This window comes from Schistocerca cancellata, chromosome 9, assembly GCF_023864275.1.
Source record: "Schistocerca cancellata isolate TAMUIC-IGC-003103 chromosome 9, iqSchCanc2.1, whole genome shotgun sequence".
In the NCBI taxonomy this organism is placed as follows: domain Eukaryota; kingdom Metazoa; phylum Arthropoda; class Insecta; order Orthoptera; family Acrididae; genus Schistocerca; species Schistocerca cancellata.
Window position 1 is genome coordinate 325,408,249 of NC_064634.1, and position 13,340 is coordinate 325,421,588.

The following is a 13,340-nucleotide window of genomic DNA, read 5'->3' on the forward strand; positions in this document are numbered from 1 at the left end:
ATATGTCTCCAGAAAGTGCATTGTTTTTTGTCACACAGTTTCTCCTCTGGTAAGTGGAGTCACCTCTGTGCAATGATTGTAGTATAGAAGTTTCTGTACATCACATTTTAACTGATTGTGTTTGTATCATGGCAAGAGGTAGTGTTTGGTTTATCAGCTGGTCTGCCCTCTAGTTTAAGTGACATTGAGACAATTGAAATGCATGTTTTAAGGTTCTGTGTTCTATCCTAATTTCTGTCTAAATGTATCAAAAGACAGATCAATCAAACATACAGTCTTCCTCAGGGACCGGAGGGACATAGATTGTGGAAAGTGGAAAAGGAAGGAGAGAACACTAGAAGTCCAGGATAGATTGTTGTCTACCCTTCCTTACACTGCAGGTGGGTCCCACTCACCCTGTGGCCTGAGAGATCTGCTCACTGTTTTAAACATTCCCCAACCTATCCCTCCCTCCTTCCTGAGGAAGAAACTAATAGTTCAGAAAACTACAATAGCATTGTGTGTTTTTGCTCTTATGTGTATCTACTGGCAGTAGCAAATATTTCATCTTGTGAAACTGTTTGCCTAAATGTTTATGTAGAAGATTTTAATATGTTCTCAGGCTGCCTGGCTCAGCCATTTTTGTGTAAGTAAACAGCCTGGCATTATATCCTACATTATTATTTTAGTTCCTTTTATTTGTGTGTGGCGTTTTAACAGTTCATTGTAAGAAAATAACAAGTTAACTATTTCATGTTTTGTGTGCCAGAGTGTGAGTGTATGCATGTATAAATAATAGTAAGTGAATGGGATTTTAAAAAAGATTTTGTGGAATAAGTTTTCAAGTTTTTGACTACAGTCACCATGAAATGTTATAGACTGTCCTGTCACATTAATGTGACCACCTGTCAAAAGTCTGAATAACCACTTTATGCAACAAAAACAGGTAAGAGACATGCAGGAGGAGAGGCATTGAGGTTCTGAGAGGTACTGACAGGGATGCAGAGCCATACTGGCCCCAGTGCCGTGGCCAGCTGCACTCAGTTTTTCAGTTAAGGATCCATGGTGCAAACAGCTCAATCGAGATGGTCCCCCAGATTTTTGATTGGGAGTTTGGTATCCAAGGGACTACAGTAAACTTATCCTGGTGCTCTTCGAACCCCGCACATATATTGCGAGCTGTGTGACATATTGCATTATCCTGCTGGTAGATGCCGTTGTGCCAAGGAAAAACAAATTGCAAATCCCCAAGGATAGATGCATACATGCGTTAATACATTGTACTTTTCAGAATGATGAGGTCATCCAGGGACTGCCACGAAAACATTCCCCAGATCACAATACTCCCTCCTTCGGCCTGGACTCTTCCAATGATTGTTGCAGGGCGTTTGCTTTCAGTTGCTTCATGCCATACACACTAATGCCCGTCATTCTTCTGGAAAGGTCACATGTCACCACACAGTGGACATCCCATGCAGCTTCCAGCATTCATCGCCAATGAACAGCAGTCATCATGGATGCATGAATAAGGCACCTGTTGTGGAGGCTCACATGCAACGGTCATTAAGGAGATATTATTGGTAGACACTTGGTTCATCTGGGTGGTTAGTTGCTCAACAGTCACGTGTTTATTTGCCTGTACACATCTCTGCAGCAGTTGTTCACCCGTCATCTACGTCCTGTGGCGCACAACCACAGTTGTCTCGGCACTGGTATGTGATTTTGTACTCATTTCTGCCTCTCATTATTTGCCCTAATAATGCACATCAGACAGATGTACGAAGAACAATGGAATGCTACAGATATTTACAAGTTCAATGAACACTGTACTTGCAAAACAAACTGTTCTTAAGTTTTCTTAATAACTGTTACCTGTGGTCCACAGCCGACAGCTCCTGTCCCATTTGGGCAGTTTCCCCAATTGTTCCCTGCTATGTACCTCCACTGTAAGATACATTGTGAGCATGTCAGCCCAGCAGGAAGTTTGTATCGGAGCTCAAATACACGATTTCCGCCACTGCCGGGGTAGAATCGCGCACCGCCACCACGTGCCTGGAAGCAGTGACACATTATTAATGTCATGATGTTAGAAGTCAACTTGTTTTGAAAGTGTTATATTTGCTACTGCTTTCTCTCAAGACTTTTTATAGTTTTCATCGTTATTCTCTGTTTTCACTTCATAATACACTGCTATATTGCCACATATTATAACATGCTTCCAATTTTTTGAAGGAAATAGTAGATATTAGGCTGCAAAACATGGTCATATATGTGCTTTACAGAGAGTTCAGGAAATAAAATTATTTAAAGACAACCTTGTTGTTTTTCATAACATACAAAAAAATAAGCATTTAAATTTTTACCAGTTTAGAGTTAATTAGATTTGCATTGCTAGTTATAAGACCAGCATCAAAGTTTACATACAGATAAAATCAATAACAATGTAATATTTGCACTTATGTACTGGAATGAAAAGTCATCGAGGTCACTACTGCCTGACTGCACAGACCAGAATTTTGAAAATATTTTCAGCTTTAAAAATGAGTGCTGAATTTAATGGTACAATATCAATTAAAATATGTATAAATGCAAGAGTCACAGGTCATTACTCTTGTAATTTTCCCGTAATGGCACGTGCTGATTGATAACCTACCTGTTCCAGTAGATGCTTGTCTAGGCATTCCTGGGTGGCAACTCGACGAGGATTGTTGTGTGGACACAGTCGAAACTCAAAATAGCCTTGATGATTGGCTGTGAGCTCCACTCTTATTGGAATAGCTGCACCAGGTTTGTACTTACGAACTATCACACCCAGGCCATACTTGCCACCAGCTTCATGGGCACGAGGCTGCAACACAGCAATTGGTCTTGTTAGGTATGTTGAGCCACCAAATGTTTGAGATATTTAGAAACTTGTAATGTGGTGAAAGGGATAGATATGTTGGACCAGTTGGAGTTAACGCAGCCTGAGGATTATATGCGAGAAATGCTTAGCAGTGGTGCTGACTCACTTTCTTGTCATCTCCCACTATTATCCCATTTCTGTATCACTACAGACTGCCCATAATTAAATTTCCAGTTTCAAAATGGCGTAGAAAGAAAACTAATGCTCAGAATGATGTCATATTATTGTTGCAGGAGGAAAAAAATTAATAAAAATTTTACCGATAGCTGGCACTGAAAGCATCTTGATATAAATGGGGTTAACTACAAATGACAGATGAATCACAGTGTGATTGCTGTGGTTCGAGTTGCACTTTACGTCATTGTTCAATGTGCATGACCACAGAAGTTAAATAGTCAACAGTTGCAGCACTGTTAGTTAGGTAAGCACATCCACCACGTCAAGTTCATACCACATCGGATAGGAAAAATCAGTTTTTAATTGTCCTGGAACCAAAAACCACTTAAAAAGCAAAACAAAATCCTGTCACGACATGCTCATTATGCTGTCCAACATTTTCTGCCACAAGTTGAAATGAGGAAGGGCATGTTCCATAAAAGATCATAATGTTTCGAGGATCATGTTCAGAATTCATTGGGCTGTGCATACCTTCAATTCAGCTTCATTTGTAATTGTAGCACTGAAAATAACATCTTTCAGGAAACCTCACATGGATTAAGATCTGGTGACCTGGCTGGCCAGGCAGTAGGGAAATGACAGCTGATAATTCTAGCATTTCTGGAATGTCTCTGCAGCAGCTGCTTCACAGCTGTGCAATGTGTGGAGAGTTGAGAGACACCATCTTGCATGAAATTGTCCTACCCACACATCCATGCTGTTGAAGAGTTGGAATGACTTTAGACTCTCATAGCATTTACCAGTGATGGTACAGTAAACAGGACCTGCAGGACTTGTGCTCTTGGAAGAATGTGGACCTACGATAAATGATGCTGTCAACCTGCACCATACAGTCACCTTTGCTGAATGAAGTGGGTACCAATTGCGAACAGATGTTGCCCATATTCTGCAATTCTATGTATTGACATGTCCATGGGGATGGAAACGTGCTCCATCTGTCCAGAGAATGTTCCTTGGCCATTCATTGTCCACTTCTACGCAAGCAATGAATTCCAGAGCAAACGTTTGCATTGATGGCAGGTCAGTAGGAAGCAACTCTTAAACTGGGTGATTTTGTATGAATAGCCATGCAAGATGTTTTGTAGGATCTTATGTGCCTTGCTGACAGGCATGTCCAACTTTTGGGCAATACCCCATGCAATACATGTTTGCACACCACTGCTTGACCTGTCCTGAAATTCTATGGCCGCATCTTTGACATATGTCAGGTCAACTGCTTTCCTCCCAGTACCACACTACTCTTCAAATGAAACTATCTTTTAAAATTTTGTAATAATTTTCTCCAGACCCTTAACAGACATCGGACCAATGTCTTTTTTCATACCACTGCATGTCCAGAGCTTTTAAAGGTCTACTGGCACAAACTCATTGCTCTTGTCTTTACCAGCAGCACATGGCCCTTCATGGAAACAGTCATCTTGAACATATCAGACACAAACTGAGAAACAGCCGTGTGCCATGCATCTGTTGATGTGCATGTTCTGATGTTTACAATGCCATCTATTGATCAAATTTCCTTTTTTTATTTTTTTGTGTTCCATGACGTTTCCTCCTGCATATGCCATTCAAATTTGGCATCATTCTGAGCAATGGTTTTCTTTTTACAACGTTTTGAAACTGGAATTATAATTAAGGACACCCTGTATTATACTGATACTTCTTTCACAATTTACCTAAAATAGTTAGTTACTTCAACAGTACTTTTTTTTCTGCATCAATATATCAGAATCCAACCCCACGATAAAAATAGCATATGTCTTGCTCTCAATGTGCCTTTGTACTTTCCTGACATATTATGTTTGCCATGGTCCCCCACCTGCAAGCTATAGTTGGAACTACTAATCAATAAGTTGCCTGGTCACTTACAGCACTCCTCAGGCGACCTGTATCTTCTACAATACAATGTACCACCCTATTACTCCCGAATGCTCCCGGCCTTACTAAGACACTCAGATTCTAGTATGTAAACAAGATCAGCTGAAAGTATTATGTAAATCATGACATTATCTACATCAATACATTTTTCTACATCGAGGCACAACTGGTTGCTCAAAGGGTCACCCTCATTTGCATGACAACTGAATGTCTACAAGAGTGAGTGTTTTGTGTGTGTGTGTGTGTGTGTGTGTGTGCGTGTGTGTGTGTGTGGTGTCAGAGAGAGAGAGAGAGAGAGAGAGACAGTGACTGACAGTGGCACTGTGTATCCTACCAAAGTGAACATGTAAAAGATCTGTTTATAGAGAAGAGAGTTTTAAATTGCAACATGTTGTGATCTTCAGTCTGCAAAATGGTTTGATGCAGTGCTTCATGCTAATCTTTAATGTGCAAGCTCCTTCATTTGTGCACACCTATAGCAACTTGCATGTATTTGATCTTGCGAACTGCAGTCAAGTTTTGATCTCCATCTACAATTTTTAACCCACACACTTCTCTCAGTTACCTATTTGACAATCTGTTGATACCTCAGGATATTTTCTGTTAACTGGTCCCTTCTTTTAGTCAAGTTGTGCCACGAATTTCTTTTCCCCCAAATTCACTTTAGTACCTCCTCATTAGTTAATGTAATCTTCAGCATCCTTCTATGGCACCACATTTCAAAAGCTTCCATTCTCTTCTTTTCTGAACTATTTTTCACCCACATTTCTATTCAATATAAGTTTACATTCCAGACTAATACATTCAGAAAAGATTTTCTAGGATTTATATTTGATGATAGCAGAATTATCTCTTTCAAAAGTGCTTTTCTTGCTATTGCTGTGTGCATTTTATACCCTGTCTAATTAGGCCATCACCACTTATTTTGCTGGTGAAATAACAAAACTATGCTGCTTTTAGTGTCTCATTTCGTAATCTAATTCCCTCAGCATAGCGTGGTTCAGTTTGACTACATTTAATATTCTTGTTTTAGTTTTGTAGATGGTTAGTTTACAACCTACACTGATGAGCTGAAACATTATGACCACCTGCTAAAATGCATGTTGCTCTGCCTTTAGAACACAATACAGCAGTGACTCCATGTGGCATGGATTTGGTAAATCCTTGGTAGGTGCACCAGACGTCTATGCACAGATCATGCAGATTATTGGTCAGTAGTGTGCAGTCTCTGAGCTGGGTAAGGGGGTACTTCCATCAATAATGGGATGGTATAGTAAATCATATTCTGTATGCACATTTTTTTTCTGGCATGGGCATTGTCTTTTTTCTTTCAACACTGCCCAATTGCTAATGGTCACATGCCACAATGCAAGGATAGGTTCATTGTTCACATTTTACGCAGAGTAGTTGTGTGCAGTTGAGTCACACCAAAATTATGTGAACAATTAGCTGATGTCATGAAATATTACTTTGGACATTTTCTGTCGATTGGTAGGATAACAAAAAGTAATTATTCAGTTTATTTGCAATTATGTGCAAAATTTGTGGAAAAGACAGTACTGTCATTCTATGTCAGTAGCACCCATTGGTGGAACATGTTACTGTTTTAACATTAATAGTTTGAGACATTAATTTGAAGAAGCAATACGGCAATGCCAAATCCCACTATGAAAGAGGAATATAATTTACTGCTAATATGAGCAAGGTTGTTAGGAAGTGTGTTACTTATGAATACAATAACGAAGACAAATGTTATCCTTTGAAAGCAATGTTTTTGCACTTTAAATCTGAGGTACTTTTATATTGACAAAATAACAAGACACTTTTTTTTTTTTTTAGGCAACACAGTCAGAGTATGCAATGACTCTGCAGTACTGGTATATGTGAATTAGTTAATTAAAATGAGAATGAAACTAATCTTGCAGCAGCTCACCGTTGGTGAATCCCAAGGATCACCACATATTCCACACTTGCCACCATTTTTATTCCACTGACGCGAGAAGCCACCACAATACAGTTCGTGGTCATTGTAGTTTGGTGGTGTGTCAAAGCCATACCTGCAACCAACAGCTAATATTAAAATTACTGGAACTACTAGTAAAAGTGAAACTTAGCATACAGCTTACTCAGATAAAGAGTGGAAATATTTTGTAGACATTTGAACACAGAATTCAGAACTGAAAGAATTTTATTGTTGTAGTAGATGTGTGTCACAATTTTTTTTCGGGGATTGTTTCACAGAATAAGTGATCAAGTTATGTTGTCATAAAACTTAGCAACTTCAGATTTGTTTACCTGCATCAGCTCAGAATTTGTTTTCGGTTATTGAATTCATGTTTGTTGGCTGCAGGGGAATCGCTTTGAGGTTTGAAAGCAAACAAATGAATCTGAGTCTTGTGGGTTGAATTCTTCTTGTCCAATTCAAGCTGGTCTTTGTCTCTAATGGCATACTTGCCAAGAGGCCATTAAACTTTCTTACTTTGACCCTTCTCACCATTCTGAGATGTACAGATGAATGCCTGAGGAACCATTGCATTCTCCATTTGAAGGGGTCCTGTGCCCAAAGTCCTAATGTTTGTTTTATTATCAGTTACTTCAGCAATGATTTCATTTTGAGATGGGTTGCTTGTCCATTAGATCACATGGATTTGAGAGTTGGGGTATAATTATGTTGAATTCTCTGTTCTTTTTGTCTCTCTTCCCTTCTCTGCTTCCCTTTCTTCCTTGTCCAACAGTCCACTACCTCTGTGCATCATCCAACTGTCTCATGCATCTCCCCCTACTTCACTCTTTCCATCCATTTCCTCCTCTCCCTAACTCTGTGCATCCCCCCCTCCATCCATCTAAGCCATGCTCATAGATACATCTAGCCCATGCAGTGCAGTTCAGTAAAGCAGGCAGACTCTCACAATGCACCTGTCATGCTAGGCAGCCTAATATCAGGGGCTAGAAAATAATTTATTTGCCCCTGACATACAGGCCGCTATGCAAAGCAGCTTGGTGAAGCAAGCCGACACTACAACAACACAACACACCTGTCATGCAGGGCAGCCTATGTGTGGGGGCCTAGAAAAACGGTTCCTTGCCCCTGACATGTTGGCTGCCCTGCAGAGCAGGTTGATTTGGCAGACCAATACTGTTCCTAAATAGCATGCCTGTCATGCAGGACCGGCTTTATGTCAGGGGCTGTGAAAAACACGTTTGTATCTGTATCTCTACTCTTATTGGAGCTAGGAGATTGTATACTTCATAAGAGTGATACTTGTGAGACCTTTTGTTACTGTGCAAAATTTGGTTGAAGTTGATCCAGGAGTTTTTAGAGGAGACATGGATATTTACACATACTGTTTTATATATATAATAGATTAAATAAACTTGTGTGCCACAGTTGCATTGCTCACCTCCACATGGTAGCTCTGGAAGGTGGTTCGATCAGCCTGCCATGACTGGTCGCTTCCCGCGCAAAAAGGACGATGATAAGTGGGAGACACCATAGCAAAGACTGCCTCATCTTGGAGTCTCAGTTTCACAATGTGTTTCTGCAACAGTTGAAAAATGTTGTATCTTATGAAGCTCAAGCAAATAAATGTCTGTTCCATCTATATTATTTCAATTAAGTAAAGCACAACTTCTTATTTTACATAATAGTCTGCTGCAGGGCAGGTTTAAACTTGCATGAGGTCTATATTCAGAAATACATACACATATATATTTTAAAATTATTTTACTTCCAGATAATATCTAAAGGTAACACTTAGTAAAATCTTATTTAATTAATTTTGAACACTAACAGACATTATTTACCTTTAACTATTATCAGAGCAACGTAATTGACTTGTCGTAACTCAAGACACTAAAACTGCACGTCACAGTTGCCTCTTATTTTCTTCATACACATAGCACGGAACTAAAGCATTATGTATGAATAGTATTATGAACATATCAATTACATTTCTGGATAGAAGAAAATTTTTAGGCATAACCCATAAGACTATGCTACACAATGAAATATAACAAACTGGGTGGAGAAACCTAATATACAGTGTGGTCCATGGATATGCAAACAGTTGGATAAACAAATGTAAAGTGAAGTAGTATGAGATGGCAGGGGTGGGGGGGACACCTGTAAGACTATGTTACCAACATGGCAGTTATTTCGGAAGCAGACATCTTGGATGCAATTTGTAGTTTTTGAGTAGAATTGAGATTGTGTGATGTAATAGACAGACAGAAAATCACATGATGAAAACAATGATGCCTTTCATTTGAGCATAGCTTCATTCATTATTGCATTACGACATGTTTCTGCCTGACAGGTGATGTGAAGGCTGATGGTGTTAACACATGCCAAATGTGTTTCCATTGTTGGGTCCCTTGCTGATCATGTTTTATATTAATTACCTTCGGACAGTATTAATAGTAACCTCAGACTTTTTGCAGATGATGTAGTCATCTACAGTGAAATACAGTCTGAACGAAGCTGTACAAATATTCAGTCAGGCCTTGATAAGATTTCAAAGCGGTGCAGTGATTGGCAACTTGCTTTAAATATTGAAAAATAGCAACATGAAGTCGAACGATCACATAGACCCAGTCTCATAGGTAAAGCTGGTAGCAGACTTTGGAAGTGCAATCAGCCTATGAACGGGATTGCTTACAAATCATTTGTGTAACCCATTCTAGAAATTGCTCAAGTGTGTGGGACACATATCAAATAGGATTAATAGGGGATACTGAACATATAAAGAGAAGGGCAGCAGGAATGGTCACACGTTTGTTTGGCCCATGGAGGAGAGTCATTGAGATGTTGAAAGAATTATACTGGCTGACTCTTGAAGACAGACAGAAACTATTCCAAGATACTCCACTGACCAAGTTTCAAGAACTGGCTTTAAATGATGACTCTAGGAATGTACTACAACCTCCTCCCATAGGGATCAAGAGGATAAGATTAGATTAATTATGGCATGTACGTAGGCATTTAAACAATCATTTTCCCCATGCTCCATGTGTGACTGGAATGAAGGAAATCGTAATAGTCTGCCATGTACTTAACAGCAGTTCACAGAGTGTGGATGCAGATGTAACTACATTGAGATTGTCCTGCTATCAGGAGAGAGGAACACCTGTATTATCACAGACAATTTCAACCAACACCACCCAGATGGACCACCCTTTACCCAGAATACAGTTATGAAACATCTCTCAAAATTCTGTGAAATCGACTCTGTCACAGACAGATTGAAAGCTGGAGGATCAAGAATGGCTACATATGGAGCAACATCAACCACTCTTCTGAGACTGTTCAGCAGAAGTCCAGAGCACAGTTTTCATCACGTCTCACAGGAAACAGAGGTCAGCTATTCGTCAGTAAAGAAAACTTTAACCACAAGTAAATGGGACCTTAAAAATTCATATATTACATCTCACCGAGGAAAATCCAGATTATCATGTCCAGTATTCAGAATGGATGACACATAAGCTGCATGAAAGCTGTTGTTTGCCCTAAAATGTAATGTTTACAGATGAAGCTAATTTCTTTGTGAATTCAGAGGTAAATGAACTGAATCATATATACTAGTCATAAGTCAGCCCTCAATGGATGGATCCATCAAAGTTAGTAGGCACATTGAAACTAATAATTTGGTGGGAAGTAACGGGTTCTCATATTCTTGTGCCCTTCTTCATTCAGGGTATACAAAGAGCAGCCTATCATCTGTCGCTGTTAGATGAAGATGTGCTGCCATCACTGCTGTCTAAAGATGGGAAATGTCCAATTTTATTCATTAAATATATTAGCAATTGTCAATATAGATAACCATCAGCTGTAAAATGGAATGACAGCAATGAAATTTTTTGCTGTACTAGGACTCGAATCCGAATTTCTTGCTTACCGTGAGTGGTCGCCTTACCATTTGGCTATGTGTGCATGACTTACAGCTGGATCCAAACTTCCATATGTCATCAACCAGGCATGCATGTCCAAAGGAACCTAGTATCATAATTCAGAGTAACACAAGCAGTGCAATATCGTATTTCCAATTTTCTTTCATCATGATAGTACCCCATGGCATATCTGTCTGGGCATACCTGGACATCCAGTTTCCCTGGAAATGGGTAAGTAAGTGTAGAGGTCTGGTGTAATTGCACCACATTTCCCAGATTTAAGTCCATTAGATTTCTATCTGTGGACACCTGTGAAGGCAGCTGCATATGTGCGAAACTCGGAAACCGTGGACACCTCAGTGAGGGGACTGTTGGTGTTTCAAATCACGTTCTAGTACATGTGTCGGTTTCAGCCCATGAGGAATGGGTGAAGCAGATAACAACCACCTTACAATGTGCTGAACAACACATTGACAGTCGAGCACATCCTGTAGCCTTAATGAGTTGTCACCAGTATTTTCCTTGTTCTGTACAAAATGCAACAAAACTGGAGAATGAACAGGGCTGTGTTCAAAAGAAAGGCACTTGTTCTTATCATGTAATTTCCCATTTGATAAGTCATTTGACCCCCATTCCATTTGAAAATTTGGATTGCATGGAATCACTTTATATTTCTGTTTATCCACGTGTCTCTTTTCTTTCGTTTTAGAAGGGTGACTTCAGGCCTTTGTACCACCCTGCACACTGTGCATAGCAATGGGAGCTGGAAATCTAATACTGCATCATTAGGCGGGAAAAAATGAGCAGACAGGTTTTCTGTCGGGGTTAAACAACAAAGCGAGCATGGTAAGTGTATAAATTCGAATTGAAACGTAATAGACAAACGTAATGTAAAGACACACTCGCTTTAAATCAAATTTAATGAAGGGGACGTAAAACAATGTCGCAAAAACTGCACTCAGTGAGCTGAACTAGATTGTTTTCAACTTTGCTCCAAACGAATACCTGTCAGACTTGGGAAGTATTCTCATTGGCCGACAGTTTACATTACATTACGTTACATTTACATAATATGTAAATAAAACTGTTACCCCATTTTTAATGCGTAAAACGCGATTCAGTGAAATAGAATTACTTCAAATGTATTCTTCAAACATTCAAAAATACACATTTATGTTGGTGGTCTAGTATTTACATTGCTTTAAAAATACTGTACAACTATGAATACATAATCCTGAACAGTTTTACTGTTTTCATTTTAACCGAGCGAGGCGGCCAATGGTTAGCACACTGGACTCGCATTCGGGAGGACGACGGTTCAAACCCGCGTCCTGATTTAGATTTTCCGTGATTTCCCTAAATCGCTTCCGGCAAATGCTGGAATGGTTCATTTGAAAAGGCATGCTGATTTCCTTTATCCCTCCCTAATCCGTCTCTAATGACCTTGTTGTCGACGGGACGTTAAACACCAATCTCCTCCTATTTTCAGTTCAAAAGTGCTAACGGTCAATTTTTCCTGAAAAATACGGCAGTGCTGTTGTGAGTCCATGATAGCACAGCGACCGTAAGGTGTGCCACATGAGTACACTGCCTCTGTATTACCGCACTATTCGACATGTCCATAAAAGGTACCTTGAATCCGAATAAAAATAGTAAAACTCACATTATGAAATTTGTTTCCAACAAGGGATGAATGAAGTTTGCGTTACTAGAACTGCTAGAGCTCTTGAAGTTGTGATTAATGTTCAAAGATTTATCTGACTCCCAAGGCAGTGTCACGGAAATGTTGGAAAACTAGAATTGGCAGATGCTTGAAGATAGACGCCAATTATCCCACAAACATCTCCTTGCAAAGTTTTAAGCACCAACATAAAGTGAAGAAACTGGAGATAATCTTCACCTCTCTACGTATCGCTCCCATGAGAGCTATGAATAGATGCATACATTAATGGCGGCATGCACCGAAAATTTTAAGCAGTCATTCTTCCCGTGCAGGAGTGCATCATACACGGATGAAACACGAAGAAGCCAGTGGTGACCATACTGTAAATATCACACTGGACTTAGTGCCATTTCTCTTCAAATGTGAGCCGGAAATCGCACCAAAATCACGCCATTTTCCACCGAATGCGTGCTGGTCTGCAAACGAAGCGGACAAGAACATATTTTGAAGTTCTTTCTCCACGATAAATAGAAAACCAGTGTTGAGAGCTGGAATGAGGGTCAGTCATGCTACAGTCAACTCGGAGAAGGGACCTAGCTGTCTGTTTTCGATTGCAGATGCTCTTTTGTGGCATCATCCGTTCTGGCAATACGAGTGCTACATTGCTTATGGCAGCACATACATTGCAACCATCAAACATTAAATGGATTTTCAAACATATCAATGTAATGCGTGACCATCTTCATACATACATATTAGGGCACAGATTCTTAAATTTGCATTCAGACTGGAATTGCTACGTCCACTGCTATTTGTCACGTGAAAGCTATGCAATTATATTGTGTATTTACAGTA

At 39.7% G+C, this 13,340-nt stretch overlaps 1 protein-coding gene across 2 annotated transcripts in view; it reads right to left on the reverse strand.

Moving 5' to 3' along the window:
• LOC126100179 (uncharacterized) overlaps positions 1-13,340 on the reverse strand; it is a 278,089-nt gene that overhangs the window by 5,874 nt on the left and 258,875 nt on the right. For both annotated transcript variants that reach the window (XM_049910739.1, XM_049910738.1), the window contains 4 exons: positions 8,338-8,475; positions 6,870-6,993; positions 2,633-2,827; positions 1,852-2,031 (listed from right to left, as the gene is read on the reverse strand). In XM_049910739.1, coding sequence (XP_049766696.1) covers positions 1,852-2,031; positions 2,633-2,827; positions 6,870-6,993; positions 8,338-8,447 — 609 coding nt within the window. In that variant the 5' untranslated portion in view covers positions 8,448-8,475. The remainder of the gene's footprint in view (positions 1-1,851; positions 2,032-2,632; positions 2,828-6,869; positions 6,994-8,337; positions 8,476-13,340) is intronic.